Raw genomic sequence first — 16,945 nt, forward strand, 5'->3', positions numbered from 1 at the left:
CCAACATCGCACCACCGCACTCCAGCCTGGGCTACAGAGTGAGACTCTGTCTCAAAAAAAAAAAAGAAAAAAAACAACAAAAAAAACCCCCACAAAAAACTGTTTTGCTAAGTGAAAAGAGGAATAATTGGAATTTTATAACATAATTGAAATTAAAGGGATTTTGAAAAATGGGAGAAATGATCAGAAACAAGAGAATGGAGTTCAAAACAAACACAGGACATTTAATAAAAAGCAGCAAATGACTTATAAATACTGTTTATTGTAAATGCAAATAAAATTGAGGACTGTGTTTACTACAATTTTAAGGAAAATTGAAAAAGATGTAGAGGAGAAATTAAAAATAATGCTAAGGATTAAGTTTAGATGAGGTTAAATTTAGTGTAAGAGAGTGAAAGCTTCTATGCCAGGGTGCTGTTAGACAGAGCTGGGTAAAAACCGTTGCCTTCACATAGGGTGCTTTGTGACTCCCTGCTGACCAAAAGTATTTGGTCACCCTTTACCATCAAATGTTACAGTGTCTGAAATTATACCTGCAGACCAAATCTTCTAGGCTAAGGTTAAATATCTCTAATAAGGGACCTATTTAAATTGAGATTTCGGGTCCTGATTATTTCTTAAGACCACAATGACCTTGAAAGCAGGAAGAATGAGCTCAAGAAAGGAAAGGGAAACACACACTCTTTATCCTTTTCTAAAAAAGGTTTTTTAATGAAAGTTACATTTTCTGTGCTATAGCACCACCCATTAACATTACAAAATGCAGGGGGAGCTTACCCTGATTTTGTAAAACTTACCACAGCTTTTGAGTTCCAAGAGGAATATAAACCATACATTTATAAAACCTTTATTAAAATATACATTTAATATATATATATTGTCTTTTTCATGAGTTATTTACAGGGAGATTTATTCCAATCTTTGCAACAACATAGAATACAACAAAAACAGGCTGGGTGCAGTGGCTCACGCCTGTAATCCCAGAACTTTGGGAGGCCGAGGCAGGTAGATCACAAGGTCAGGAGATCAAGCCCATCCTGGCTAACATGGTGAAATCCCGTCTCTACTAAAAATACAAAAAATTAGCCGGGTGTGATGGCACATGCCTTTAGTCCCAGCTACTTGGGAGGCTGAAGCAGGAGAATCACGTGAACCCAGGAGGCGGAGGTTGCAGTGAACCAAGATCGTGCCCCTGCACTCCAGCCTGGGCAGCAGATCAAGACTCTGTCTTAAAAGAAAAAAAAAAAGAATATAACAAAAACACTTTAAAAGAGAACAATGCATTTTAAATGTATTTCCTGAAATAAACAATATTCCTTAGAAAAGATACAGGGTATTTAATTACCTAGATTTTAACAAACAAAATATTCTTTATAGAAATAATTATAGTCTTTACCACAGTCACCAAATCTGTAACCTAATCAAAACAGTCAAATAGACCAGCTCTCATTCAACTCCATTAGGAAACACCAATTTCACATAGTACTTCTCTTGATGTACAGCAGCAACCTCTGCTGGAGAAAAAAGGGTATACTTCTAATAAAGCACTGAGCTCAAACCTGTTTTGAACAGGAAGAACTGAAAGTTAGATTTCTTTCATTTCCTGTTAAACCAACACCTAAGTTAAAATTATTTTCAAGGTCTTAAAGACGCACGGGCCTTATCAAGTATATCCTTTCTGATTTTTGGATAAGTTGGATGTGCTTCAAGAACCTGCAAAACAAATAAAGAACCCATAAAAACTTGTAACTAATGATCAAAAACTACGGAGTTACAAAATTTACTAGAAATGAGCATTACAGTTAAGATTTCCTTGTACTAATACTACAACAGCTATAACACTTTTTAATGGTGGCATTTTAAATGTAACATGATGACTCCTTTATATTAATGGTAGTTGGATGAGAACAATAGAATGTAAATATCAAATGTAGAAAATAAAACAAATATAACTGCTTACCTAATAGATGAGTTGTATAAAACAATTATGTATCAATGATTTAAAATATTTTTGTAATTTGGCTTTTCACTCATAATATTTGATAAACCCTTAGAGAGTGACTTTTATACAGCAGCACACATTAGCTTTACCTGAAATGATCTTGAGACATACGTATTTCTAGATCTACTGAGTCTAAGAGTGGGGAGATGCTAGTTTTTTTTTAATAACTCCAAAAATGATCCTAATATATAGCCTTACATTAACACAAAACCCTAACCTGGCGGAAATACTGCTTTACAGGGACTCAGTAATCAACAGCAATTACTAAGGCCAAGTATTTACTGTAATGATGCTAACAGATCGCTGTGTGGGATAAGGGGCATTACAAAATTCTTTTCTAAGGAACTTTTCTTGGAGGTCCTTACAATGTTTAATAGAATGTCTTATATGGAATATCAACGGGACAATGTATATATAAAGAGACTACAAATTCTAAAACTGTAATTTAAATATTTGTCATTTTAGTAGGTGATCATTTACTAGGGGATGAATTACAGAATGTAATTGAATGACTTCTAATAGAATTCCTTTTTATCTCTAATTGATCAATCTGAATTCTCTAATAACCAGACTCAGATACATTCACAAGAACTTCTAATCAGAACAATGATCTGGAGAATCTATACTGTCTTCAAATATCTTCTAACTTAAAGACTGAATTTTATTTAACATGTTTCACTGGTCTTTGTCTTTTTTTTTTTTTAAAGTAAAAGTCTCTTTTACTCCACCTCTTTAATCCTACTCCTTTCCATACATGTAAATATTCTATGGTTTATTGTTTAATATGTACCTTTCAGTGGTCTTTGTCTTTAAATTGACATAAACATTTTATTATTTGATCTCAAAGTAAAAATATGTTTTTTATTTAGGTGAACATCATTTTCTAAATTTTGAACACTGATAATCTCCCTAAACATACTCGATAAATCATTTAACTAAAATAATGTATCCTCTATTTCTATTCACATACATCTGGAGATTTTAAAAAGTAGGAAATTGTGCATCTGAAAAATTTTAAGAAATCTAAATTTAAGTGTTTACCTGGTGACATATGTCAATTGAATCCACATATCTTTTTGCTTTTAAGTAATTAAATGCCAGTTTGTATCCTGTTAAGACAAAAACCATAAAACAGAATGATGGAGTAAACTGCTACTATTATTTTTCCTTGCCTCCTCCTCTCTTTGTTTACTCACTAGAGAATTTGTAAGGGAGGCTGGTGAACGAACAACTAAACTACACTATACAGAGAAGTTGTGTGATAATAGAAGGCAGAGTGACACAAAAGAAGTGTAAGAAGAAAAGAAAGTGGAGTTGGAAAAAAGGATCACAGTGAATACATTCATCGGTTAGAAAGCTGCCATCCCACAAGTCTGGTTTCTATAACTTACTAGAAAAGTCTCATTTATTTCAGGTTATAGTAAAAACTCATCATAGGGCAGTAAATGACAACACAGCCATTCATTTATACAGTACAGATTTATTTAGCACTTACACAGGCAAACTGATGCCTACAGTTATGAGGTTTGCATTCTATTAGGAGAAAAAGTAAATTTTTAAATAATTGCATGAGTAAATAAATAATTTCAAAACTGAGATAAATGTTATGAAAGAAAGATCCAGGCCAAGTGAGTTACCATAAAGAACCTGAATCGGGGAAGAAGAGGGTATCAAGAGATGTCTGAAATCTGAAGAATGAGGCATAAACTAGGCTAGGGTGGGAATCAAGGATACTCTCAGACAGAGGAAACTGCATGGATTAAGGCCAGTGGTAGGACACATATGGAGTTAATGAACTTGGAGTATAGCGAGAAGACAGAGCACATAGGAGAGAGACACAGAGGAAGGCAGATTAGTCATCAATGACTGGTAAGAATTATCACAATTACTGATAGTGAAATGCCACACTTCTACTATCAACAATTAGAAGAATGTTTAAGACATTCCTCTTAATGGATGTTGTTCTCCTGTAACATGCTATAAAAATGAGAAAACTAAGAAGACAAGAAAAGTAACAGCAGCTGTGCACTCAGTAAACAAGATATAATGCAATGTAAAATAATGTGTAATAATAAATATCTCAATCTACCTCTTAAAAATATGAAATAAGAAATGTGAATAGTGCTCTTGGGCTCTAATAAAAGTACCAAAACAAATGTTTAAAATTTTAAATGTTTGAAAAGAATTACTGGCTAACATTATCAGATGGTAGTAAAAAGAAAGAAATAGAAATGATCTAAAATTCACACTATTTTATATATAGTCAGGCACTGCATTGATGATGTTTCATTAACAACAGACCACATACATGATGGTGGTCCCAAAGATTTTAATACTGTATTTTTGCTGTACCTTTTCTATGTTTACATACACACATTGCTTATCGCATTCATGACAGTAACATGCTGTACAGGTATGCAGCCTAGGAGCAATAGGCTATACCAGATAGCCTAGGTGTGTAGTAGGATCTACCACCTAGGTTTGTGTAAGTATACTCTAAGATGTTCACACAACGATGAAATTGTCTAACGATGCATATCTCAGAATATTTCCATTGTTAAGTGACACATGACTGTATATATACATATGTATGTCTATATATGTGTGTGTATATATATATGTGTCTATATATGTGTGTATATATATATCTCTACACACACACACATGCACAGAGGCACACATGTGCAGGGCCTATGGCAGAATCTCACATCTCAGATTTTAGACAAAAATAGGAAGTTTCAGAGAGGTAAACTTAATGTCATTACCAACAAATTCTGAAACGAACTAAAAGGGTTTGTGACATTCAAAAAGAAAAGCAATTTTTAAGATGTCATGCCAAACATACTTACATGGGAACTAGTTAAGATTTCAGTTTTGGTTTGTGGCTTCCTGACTAGCTTTGGGATCTGGCTTGAGCTGTCATTTTCAGGTTTCCTCATCGCTAAAACAGGAATAACAACTCCTCCCTCTAACTCTTAGTATAACTTTAAAAATCATATAAAATACTTGTGAAATGGTTTTTAAAACCTTAGAATACCACAAAATATTAGCATTTTTTAATGTAAACATTCACTATATTATAATCACAGAATTTTAACACTGGAAGAAACTTGATACATGACCTAGTGCAAAAATTTCAGAGGAAATAAACACCTAAAAAGGGGAAAGAAAATGTGCACTGCAGCTGCACTACACCTGCCAAACTTATTAGAACTCAACTATATGCAATCAGGAGAGACAGCGAGAGAATGCAAACATCGTACACAGTCTAATGACTGTCATGTAACCTGAGAATGGGTATGAAGGGGGAAACATGAATAGTTTCTTCTCTCATTTCATCTCAGTTGTTCCTAGTGTGTTTCTTTTTTTCCTCGTATATATTTAAGGTATACAAAATGATGTGGGTGTGTAGATATGTGTGTGTATATATATTTATTTATTTATAAATGATTACTGCAGTCAAGCATATTATCCATTCATCATTCATCCTGGTGCCTCTCATAGTAACAATATTCAACCCTGAATTCTATGGAAAGAGCATGAGCATGATTTTTTTTTTTTTTTTTTTGAGACAGAGTCTCACTCCATCAACCAGGCTGCAGTGCAGTGGTGTGATCTCGGCTCACTGCAACCTCCACCTCTCGGGTTCAAGCAATTCTCCTGCCTCAGCCTCCTAAGTTGCTGGGATTACAGGCGCCCACCACCATGCCCGGCTAATTTTTGTATTTTTAGTAGATACGAAGTTTCACCATGCTGGCCAGGCTAGTCTCGAACTCCTGACCTCAGGTGATTCACTCACCTCGGCCTCCCAAAGTGTTGGGATTACAGGCGTGAGCCACCGTGCCTGGCCATGAGCATGATTTTAAGGGTTTTCTGACAACTGAAAAAGTGAAATGCATTGTTTATTTGGCCAGACAGGTTGAGGGTGTTAGATGCAATGACAATCTTAAGGATGAAATTGAGGAATTAATGGAGAGACTTAGAAAGAAATGATTACCAAAGCAAAGTTGGAGGAACTGATAAAATAATCTATAAAATACAATGATGATGCAATGAAAGAACTAGTCATTTGGAATCTCTTTATTTGCTGAGGTCTTCCAAGGAATGGAATATATAAATAATTTAACTTCTATGTGCATTCCTTCTGTGGAATAAAGTGTCAAAAGTAATATTTTAAGGATATTTAAGGACTTTTCGTCTTACCAGGTGACTTTATTCTGAAAGATATATCATACCTTAGAATAAAAAATACTATAAAAATCATTAGTTCTTGTGCTTTGTACAAGTCTAGTATAGTATGAGAATAGACTCCAGGAAACTAAAAAATGAGGGAAGACCTGAGCTAACAGCAGTTAGTATGAGGGTGACTCATTTGACTGCAAATCAAAATCGAATTCACACTGTGACATGGCTGCTGAAAAGACTGATGCCATCTTAGGCTGAATTAACAACTACAAATTCCCTAATCAAAAGAAAAAAATAGCTTAATTATACTTATAACAAGCCAAATCATATTTGAGAGGTTGTTCATTTATGGTACAACAGGTCAGGAGGCATGGAAAAATAAAACAGCACTTTCCAAACTTACATGGCCATGGCATCTACCACCTTCACACTCCATTCTTTTTAATTTAAAAAAATAATAATTATTAAAATCTCTCCAACTGTTCCAAAGCACAGTTTGGGAAACACTATTTTAGAGCTTCCAGGAGACAGCAACAAGGAAGATGAGAGACTCGGAATCCAATCTTAGGAAGAATGGACAAGTAACTGCAGTTGGCTTGAAGAGAGGCCCTAGGACACAGGACTGAAGATTGCAATTTAAAGGGTCATGATCTGTAAGAGGGAGGCATTCTGTAAGTTGCTCCGGAAAACAGACTCGGGCAGTTTCAAGGAGGCATATTTCAACCCAATACAAAGAAAGAGTACACAAACATGAGGATGAGCTCCCTCGTATGAGGAGAGAGGTTGGTCATGACATATATTCTGATGCCACCTCTGTTAGGGACACTGTAGACTAGCATTACTCAAACTAACAGCCTGCAAAACTCTGGGACTGGATGATGTTCCTAGATGCTCAGGAGAAAAAAAAAATGTCCCATTGTCAAATAATTGTGGGAAACATGGCCCCTCTGTGATATCCATCGCAATATACATTAGTTCTTAAAGGCTTTGAGAAGTAAAGACACCTGTGTAATTCAATTTAATGCACTATTTTCCTAACTTACTTGGCAATGGAAACATCTTTTTCCATGGCATTCCCAATTTCAAAATAGCACCTCCTTTTAGAAGGAAGAGAAGGGGGCAGAATTAGACTAGATGTACACTAAGTGACTGAGGACAAGTTTGGAACTCAGGAAACTGAACTATTAGTAGCTAATAATATATTATGAATATAAAATTTATTCTCCTTTCAGAAAGGTTGACAATGAAAATTGACTCAATGTTTATTTTGTTTTGAAAAAAATCAAATGCATTTAAATGAAAATTAATAAATAAAACATAATTTTTCTGTGAAAAATCTAGGTGATTGCCAAACTCACCTACTGCCGGATTGGTCCGATTGCTATATTTCCATGCCATCTCATAGTTCAAGGCAGCATCTGTATATGCTTGCTCTTTTTCCATAATGTATCCCATATATTCATAAGCTTTGCAGCAAGACTGAAGAAAAATGGGAGTCATCAATAGATTAAACTTGATATCACTAAGATTTTATGGGATGTTTGTGACTATAGAGGTCAATCATATCAACCCATTTAAATGACAAATCAAACAATGGTTTTCAACCTTGGCTAGGCAATCAAATTTTTTACTGAACTTAATAAATGATTCTGATGGCAAGTCTCCATCACAAATCTGCAGAATCAGGATTTTCTTTACAGAATCAGAAATACACAACAGGGCATTTGTGTTTTACACAAGCACATGTACACTATTATGAGTAATTTAAACACATACAAATACAGAGATAAGAGCATAATGAACTCCATGAACCCTTATCTTCAACAATTATTTTGTGACTAATACTGTTTCACCTCTATGTCACAAACCTACCCTTCTGTATTACCAGAAAAAATCCTGATATTATATCAACTAAGTCTAAATGTGTTAGTATGCATCTCTAAAAGAAAAAGACGTTATTTAAACAGAACTACAATTTTATCACACCTAAAATGTTAATGACTCCTTAATAGCACCAAATATCCAGTACTGTCTAAATTTTAATTGTCTCAATATAATTTGTTTTTGTTAGATTGAGGACTGAAATAAGGACCAAACAATGTAACTGGTCAATGTTTTGATCTAGTCTCTTTTGATCTAGAGGTTTCCCTTCGGTATGTCTGTCTGTCTCTCTGTGTCTCTTTTCTTGAAATTAAATGCAATAGAGAAACAAGAATATTTAACCCCAAGTTTCTCACAATGCAGGTTTAGTTGACTGCATCCTTGTGGTATTTATATAATACATTCCTATGTCACTGACATTTTCTGGAAGTTGTAATTAAATCTAGAGGTTTGGATTCAATTTTGATTCTGGAGGAGAGAGGTGAATCTACTTCAAACATCAGTGCTATGATAAGCCACACTGGAGACTGAGGCATAAAAACATGGATGCATGTTTTTGTATATTTCTTAATTGTAATTTTTTTCCAGAATATGAGTTTAAAAATATTGAAATATCTGAAAGTATATATTAAAAATCACTACATTTAAGATTGAACACTTTATTTATACCTAAACTTAATTTCTTATCATTTTACTTTTCTCACTTTAATGGAAGAAATCTCACCAGTAATATTTTCATTAAAACCATTACCAATTACCCATTTTTTAAAAAACATAAAAATATGAATATAGGAATGCACATATTCCCTTTTGATTCAGGCTCCAATAAAGCTCAGCACAGCTGCATTAAATTATTATTTATCTTGATTACTAAGTGTTTCACTTGTCTCATCCCAACCCTAGCCCTGCCATAGATGTATGTTCTTCTATTGGGAGGCACAGAATGTCTGATTCTCCCTCTTTTTGTGATGTTACATCCATAGATAAATTTATCAGGGTTGAAAAATGGCGATAGCCTATCAGTCTTTCTTCATTTATGGGAAAATGTCTTTGATGAGAAATGTCTCATTGACTATTTGGTTAACCAATTCTGTACAGAAAAGGCAGGATATTCATTTGCAAGCTTTAGAAATAGCAGTGAGTTCACTAGCATACCGTAGTAGTTACCAATTAGGTTTTTTGTTTGTTTTGTTTTTTCTATTTTGGATCTTTGAGAAGTCATGGATTTAAACAGATTTTATGTTTTTCAATATATTGCAGTTATCATTCTTACCGATACTTAAAGCATCCCAACTTCGACTACTGGAGATGTCTTCAAGTTGGCCCCTAGATCTTTCACACAAACTCTAATCATCATGGATAGCTTCCTTCCTCATGTGGTATGGCAAGACAGTCTAGTGTCGTCTTGTACATTTCCTGCCCCAGATATGGATGACTTCCATTTTTTAAATTATGTAATTCAAGGTTCTTAAGCTTTAGTTCTTAAATACCATGCTTTCAATATCAACATATTCAACCAGCAGGGCTGAATGAAGCTTTTAAAGCAGCCATCACGTTCAACCATGCAATGTATTGTTATCAGCGCTCTGGCAAACTGAAATTCTGTGTGCACTGAAATTCTCATGCAATCTTGGTTAATCCTAGACTAGATATAGAAGGGTAAACTACTCAGCAGTTTAGATTTTCAAAGCCTATTAATGAGCATTCTGCTTTCAAAGCCAATTTAACATAAAATTTATGTAACTAATCATCTAGAATAGTTCATAAATTGATAAATGCTTGGATCTTTCAGGTTCTTAAGTTCCTAGGAAAGTATCTTAATAGTACTAGATAATCACAATTCCTCTTTAAAAAATAAACGGTCCATTTGTAATCTAATTCGCTCAATGAGAATAAAACAGATTTACTGTGATTAAGATTTTGAAGTAATTGATATGAATATATGAAGATAAATATCATTTCTAAGTTGTGTGCAATTATTTGTCAACAAAAAAATAAACCTTAACTTTAAAGAACTGTTATAATGACATCTTTTGTAATTAAACATCAAAATGTTAGTAAAAAGCCTTAAATTCTAAGGACTTTATAATATTCAATTTTATACCTAAATATAAGGAATTTTTATTAAACGAATGAAATTAAAAGCTGAAAAGATTTTCTCCCACAAAATATATTATGCATAATAGATTCTAATAATGAGAAAATGACATGCAGCTGCAGTAAATTCATCAAGAGTATTTCTTAATGGGAGGGACAGACGTCCGCAATTAACGTTCTTCTGCAATTTTCATTAGTTCTGGGATGAGATGGATAATCACAGGCAAGCGTTTGACATTCCAAAAACACTTTCGGTTAAGTAGGGCATCACTACAGCTGAAACTTGAAATTGCATAAATCTTTTTTTTTTTAACTTTAAAGGACAAATGGCTTTTTTCTTATTATTAATGCTTGTTTCCTGATTGTGTAAGAATAAACATATAATTTTCAAAAATCACACAGGAATCCTTGGAAATGGACTAACACTCAACAATATCTATATGGAAAGCTTATGCAAAAAAGGTCAATAATTATTTTTTACTCTTCAATCACCTACTCTATTATGACGCAGGCACCGTTTTAACAGTTCTTCTGCCATGTCATATTTTGCTGATTGAATGTAAATATCAGCAAGTAGCAGCCAACTCTTCTCAAACTCTTCAGCATCAATAGCATTCCAATTCATTTTCGCAATACGCTTCAGCTGGTTTCTGGCTCGTGGAGTCTGTTTCAAGATCATATAAGCCGTTGCCATTCCCAAGAGTGCTGGGATATGCTCCTTCTATAAGAAAATAAAATTTTAGAACACAAGATGCACAAACATAAATGCCCCAAAAACATACAGAAAGCAGAAAATGCTACACAAGAACTAGTTTGTGGATTCTATTTCTAGCTCCATTACAGATAACTGTGATTACAGGTCATTATTTAACACATCAAGTACCCTCAAGCTACTATGAAGAAACTTGGTCAAGCACTGTGTGGTCAAGATAATTGAAGATAATGACAACTATTCAGATGCCATATGCACACAATTCCAAGAATTAGTGAGACTTTAATGGGATTAAAACAGTCATGTTTTAGTTTTGTATGGAAACAGAAAAAATAAAACTCTATTTCAGTAAAATCCTTATTGAGCAGTTTGTATTTCAGATTTAACATTTAGGCTCCTTAGTTCTTTCACCTGTCAAAGACGAGTAACAATAATTTACCTGCAGATGATGGTCCTTACCCATTATGACTTCTATTGCTTTTTTTCCCCTCCCTTCTCCTTTTATCCAAAAACCTCTTCTCCTAATAAAGTTTGAATAACGAAACGTTAAAAATAAGGCATAAAATTAATTCACCACGTGGAAAGTATATGAAATAAACTCATGCCTTAAAATATGCCTTTAGATTTGGAGTCTGCAGCTTCCTAAAACAATCTATATGATATTCTTTTGGATAGAGTTTGAAGTCAGAGAATGTCACTCTGTGAAACCAATAGGTTAATGAGAACTCATATAAAATGGAGGCCATTAGTGATCTATCCAGACAACTAACTTTCATAAGCAATAATGTGTATGTTCCTGATTAAGGCAGGATGCTTCTTAAATTTCAGCAGAGGGATTATGATGCATTTATAAAGAAAGAAGCCTCAGCTTAACATGCAAATAAAGGGGCCAGGCGGGCAGCTCACGTCTGTAATCGAAGCACTTCGGGAGGCTGAGGCTAGTGCATAGCGAGACCTCGCCTCAACTAAAAATAAAAAAGAAAAACTAGCTGAGTGTGGTGGCCGGCCCCTGTAGTCCCAGCTACTCAGGAGGCTGAAGAGGGAGGATCTCTTGAGCCTGGGAGTTCAAGGCCACAGTGAGTTATGATTGTGCCACTGCACTCCAGCATGGAAGACAGAATGAGACACTGTCTCAAAATAAAAACAAAAACAAAGGGTAAGAAATTGTGACTGAGGATTGGTGATACCATTACTATAATAAAAGTATACTATAAGATAGCAAATTTGGGTAGCTCATAAGGAATACTGCAAAAGGAGAGTGGTAAAATGTTCAATGTCCAACTGATCTTTGGAAGTAAGAAATAACTCTGGAATAGAGAAGGGCAATACATCAGGGTTTTATAAAAACAGCTTTTAGAAATATAAAAACTTCCTTGCCTCAAATTCTGTATCTATCAATAAGCTTCCAAGATATAATTTGTTCCTCTAGGTAAGGGGTGGCAAAATTGTTTGAGTGTCAAATCCAACCAATTGGTTGTAGATTATGAAGAAGTGTGGGATGTTACCAATTACTGAGCCTCACCCTCTCCCCACCCCAGCCCACCTCAGGTGGGTCAGGAGAGGAGAGAAAACAGAGGCCTGCTATGTATTTGTCAGCCAGGTCCCAGCACAGCCTAAGAGGAGGAGGGTCCTATGAAAAGGTCCCACAATCCCCCTACACTACACAATTAAAAATAACCTCTCTTACACTTTGAGTTTGATTAGAACGTATCGGTTCTTCACAACTTGATCACTCCTGAGCGAACTGAAGAACAGTTTCTAAAAGTAAACCTGAGTTCTAATCCCTGCATTAGGTCTTTTTTTTCTGGTGCAGACATCCTAAGACCTACAGCCAGCTTCTCTCTCTGTCTCTCAATAACTCTAAATTGCAGTAACTTTAGATTGCAAAGGACAAGACTCGGGTTGTGGACAATACAGCTGTATTATAAACATCTCATCTTTATGGTTCAAGGCGATGCAATGAAAGCAAGTGGAAACACTTTACCTTGGGCTTAACGTATCTTCCAGGATTTCTTCCATGATTTCCTGTCACATACCTCTTTTTCAGTCCCTCTGAATGACACATAGGATTGTGAACACACCCTATGTTTTTCTGCCTCCCTGACTTTGCTCACATTTTCCTCTTCCTCTGAAACACATTGTCTTCATTTCTGCCTGTTAAAATGCAATTTATCTTGGTTCTTCAATCATACCTGTTTCTTAAATCCTATTTTTTCTTAGATCATACCTTCTTTACAAAAGGGTCTCCCAACTCTCCTTATACTGTCTCCTACAGCATTTTTATTTGCAATTCTAGTATGGAATGTAACACATTTTGCTTTGTATTAAGTCATCATAGTCAGTATGCTTGTCTTGTCTTCCACAGACCATGAGAAACTTGAAAAAAGGGACCATACATTATTTATCTTTGTGTTTCCCACTATGCTTAGCACTCGCTGGCTGCTTAATGAATATTCATTATATTGAATACATGCAGCCTAGGAGCTAAAAGAAAAAAAATGTGAGATAAAATTTGATGCTTATGAAACTTCAGTTCATATATCATTATCTTTTGAATAATATGGTTAGTAAACAGATCTGAAGATAGTATTTTACTAACCACATATGTAACGATGATTAAAAAAATAATGCAGTCTTATCAACAGAAAGCAGGCATAGTCTTTCTAGGAAATAGCTGTAATATCATTCACCGCTTTTGGCTTTTTTTCTCTCTTAAACTTCACAGTAGGGATAATGGATTTAGTCAAAATAAACTTTCTCATTGTTATGAGATAGAATAGCACATCACAGCATTCAGTAGCTATGGCACCTGACATGAGACTGCGCTTCCTCATGTTCCTAGAGAGTCTCTTAGATGTACATGATTGCCCTACTTCTGCTCTGCCTTCATTCAGCAGCTGTCATCCATCTGCTCCACAAAGCCAATTCAACAGAGCATGACCCCTGAGCACATTACTTCAATGTCTACAGAAGGGCCTTGCTTTGGAGAGTTGCTGCTGCCATGCTGTCCTGCTGTTTTATTCCAAGCGCGGTAATAAAGCTGCCATCTAGGATACTTGTACCCAAGCCACAACAAGAGTTGCAGGTCTCCCAAACCCCTGACATCTCAATCTCCTCCAGGGCCCTGAAAGGTGAGGGGAAAGAGATCACTGTCCCGGGCTTTGGGTAGTTTATTGCTGCCACTGTGACCACTGAATCACAAGAAATCACAGCAAAATTCTGTGTGTCCTCTGAGAGACATAAAATGAGTTTCCGGTGGCCTACAGCATCATTGAATGGAAGAACAAACATGAAATCCAATGAGTATGCTTAGAAGTAACTATTACCTACTGCTGATGGGTGGGTATCTAGAATTCCTTTCTTAATATCAAGCAATTGAAGAAATAAAGTGCTGTGTGAGGGAAGGAAAAACAGTATCTAGAGAGTAAGAAAAAAGGTGGAGGAGGCCGAGGTAGGTGGATCACCTGAGTCAGGAGTTTGAGACCAGCCTGGCCAACATGGCAAAACCCCTTCTCTACTAAAAATACAAAAAACAGCCAGGCATGGTGGCAGGCGCTTATAATCCCAGATACTCGGGAGGCTGAGGCAGGAGAATTGCCTGAACTTGGGAGGCGGAAGTTGTAGTGAGCTGTGATCGTGCCATCGCACTCCAGCCTGGGCGACAAGAGCAAAACTCTGACTCAAAAAGAAAAAGGAAAAAAGGTGGATTCGAGCACAGTGAAAAGAGAAGAAAGCCTCTGATTTTGTAAAATAATACTATGAAAATAACAAATATGAAAAGATTGCAGGAGGTTACTTCAGTGTTGCTAAAGAATATCACTATTTGCATGACTAAATTATAAGCTGTCAGTATTGATCTCATGTAGCTATATAGCTGGAAAAATTCCAAGTTCATGTAAGTGAAGAAGTAAGATATCAGGACAGCCAGGTGTTTATTTCCACTTAGTAAGTTAATCTTGGCTACATCTACAACACAGAAATTCTCCAGGGGATAAAGTGGCTCCCTTGAGAATTAACTTACGTACTTTTGAAGAATTCTGTTTCTCCAGAATTTAACATTCCAGTAGAGAGAAATGTAACAACACAACAAAACAGTAACATTGTCTCTTCTGCCAAGAAGGGGACATTGTGTATGCTCAACTATAATAAAAATTATACCTAATTTTTAATAAAAGTTAATTAAGTCAATCTTCAGAAAATAAACAACTAATCAAAATATATGTTTCTATACTACCAAATAAAGATAACATATGAAGCTGAAAAAGGAAATCCACTAACCTCAGATGCTGCTATTTCAGTGAAGGTATTTAATGCTTGTTCAACATTAGATTTCTGTTTGGTAGCCATTAAGCAATAGTTTTCCATTATGCGAAGCTGTACATGACCCTGAACAGTCTGAGGTTTTAGTTCCTTAAGAAGTTTTTCTGCTGTTCTTACTGCCAATTGCACAGATTCTTGCTTCTCAGTTGAATTACTGTATATAATTAAAAATAAATCACTTCTGTCTCTTACTCATGATACTATTCATTGAGATTAGAATCAGCTTTTGTACACAAAAGCTCCAGGCACTCTTTTATACTCTTTTTGTCACTCATTTAAAAGTAATCTTTTGTGAAGAATGTCACTCATTCTCTTCTAATACAAAGTGAAGCACAGTTACAATGCATTTTAAACAAAATTAATATGGACTCAATAAAACACCATCAAGCATTAATTTCCTCTAGAATGAAGACAAAAGTTGGACAATATCTACATGTTGTAAATGTGTGCATTCCAGCAAATATAAAACTATAAGTAGAATCATAAAATTAACATATATCTATTCAAAAAGTGAAAGAAAAAAAGTGACAAATACTGTATTATTTCATTCTATGTTTAATCCATTTTACACACAGGAAAACTGAGGCTCGAACAGGTAAAGTAATTTTCTAAAGGTCACACAGCTAATAAGTGGTAAACCTAGGACCTGAATCTAAGTTTATCAGACATATAAAATCTACTCTGTTCTCCTCACTACACTGCCTATCAGACTCTCAGAAATTATGTGTCGAAAAGTAATTTCAAGTGCAATTTGAATATTTAATAGCAATTTTATTATTTTATACACACAAACCCACGCACATAAATATACATAAATCAATTAATAAAAGGAAATTAAACACTCAAAGTCCAATCACTAAAGCCACTGGTCTTCTTCTCAGGCCTTAGGCTTATCTTGCCTAAAACATGTCACTCTGTTGACTACCATTTCAAAGTTCTTCTCCCTTGGCTTCTGTAACACTACACGGCTTTAGTTCTCTTTCCACCATGCTGATTGCCCTTTTCTGACCTTCCTTCCTCCTCCAGACCCCTTAAATATTAGCAAGCTTAACATTTAGTTCTCAGATTTTTGTAACTTCGTTCTACCACTCACAAAGAGACCATTCATGGAGTTCCAACTATGCACTCTGCAGATGTCTCCCAAATCTCTAGCCCTAGCTGTGACCTCTCTCTCTGAGTTTTAGTTTTGTATTCTGAATCGCCTGCAGAAGATTTCCACTTGAATAGCTCATAGTTCCATAACAGTAATGTTACCTCAACCTTCCTAAAACAACCATAAACATGCCACTTCCCTGCTCTAACTGGTCTCGGTAAACCAAGCGTTAAAATCTGTTGTTGAAATCTCTCAGCAATCTACCGCTAATTTTCTCCAGCTCCTTCATGCATCTTCTCCTGAATACTATGCACTGCTATGATTCCTAATGAACTCTGACAATACTTAATATCTATTTAAATCCATTTATGTTTAGTTGCAGATTGAAAGGTTTCAGGTATTGTCTTGCCTCTTAAGTAAACACTCCTGAAGGCAGGAACTACCTCTTATATTCCCTTTATGTCCTAATACATTCCCCACATGCCTTGCCTGAGTCTGAAGAAAGGACAAGCTACTAATGCAGGTTGATAAATAACCACTGACTAGCAGTATACCACACTAACAGCAGTCAGGACTCAGTCCAAATCTTGCCTCCATCACTACTATCACATTAAACAAGTTGACTCAGCTTATTCTGCAATACTGTTGTAGAAAA

At 35.3% G+C, this 16,945-nt stretch overlaps 1 protein-coding gene across 7 annotated transcripts in view; it reads right to left on the reverse strand.

Annotated features, from left to right (window-relative positions):
- Nucleotides 1-690: 690 nt before the first annotated feature.
- Nucleotides 691-16,945, reverse strand: part of TTC21B (tetratricopeptide repeat domain 21B) — a 79,933-nt gene continuing 63,678 nt past the window's right edge. Inside the window, exons 25-30 of one of the 7 annotated variants that reach the window (XR_008522828.2) lie at nt 15,156-15,351; nt 10,662-10,886; nt 7,546-7,666; nt 3,044-3,111; nt 1,560-1,713; nt 691-1,224 (exon numbers count right to left, since the gene is read on the reverse strand). Coding sequence is in view for 3 of the 7 variants with exons in the window: in XM_024243700.3 (XP_024099468.3) it covers nt 1,636-1,713; nt 3,044-3,111; nt 7,546-7,666; nt 10,662-10,886; nt 15,156-15,351 (688 nt within the window). In the remaining 4 variants the exon portion in view is untranslated. Of the gene's footprint in view, nt 1,714-3,043; nt 3,112-7,545; nt 7,667-10,661; nt 10,887-11,317; nt 15,018-15,155; nt 15,352-16,945 lie in introns of those variants that run through there. The other 6 variants (XR_008522827.2, XR_010136047.1, XR_010136046.1 and 3 more) reach the window with 6 other exon arrangements.

Source organism: Pongo abelii, chromosome 11 (assembly GCF_028885655.2).
Source record: "Pongo abelii isolate AG06213 chromosome 11, NHGRI_mPonAbe1-v2.0_pri, whole genome shotgun sequence".
In the NCBI taxonomy this organism is placed as follows: Eukaryota; Metazoa; Chordata; class Mammalia; order Primates; family Hominidae; genus Pongo; species Pongo abelii.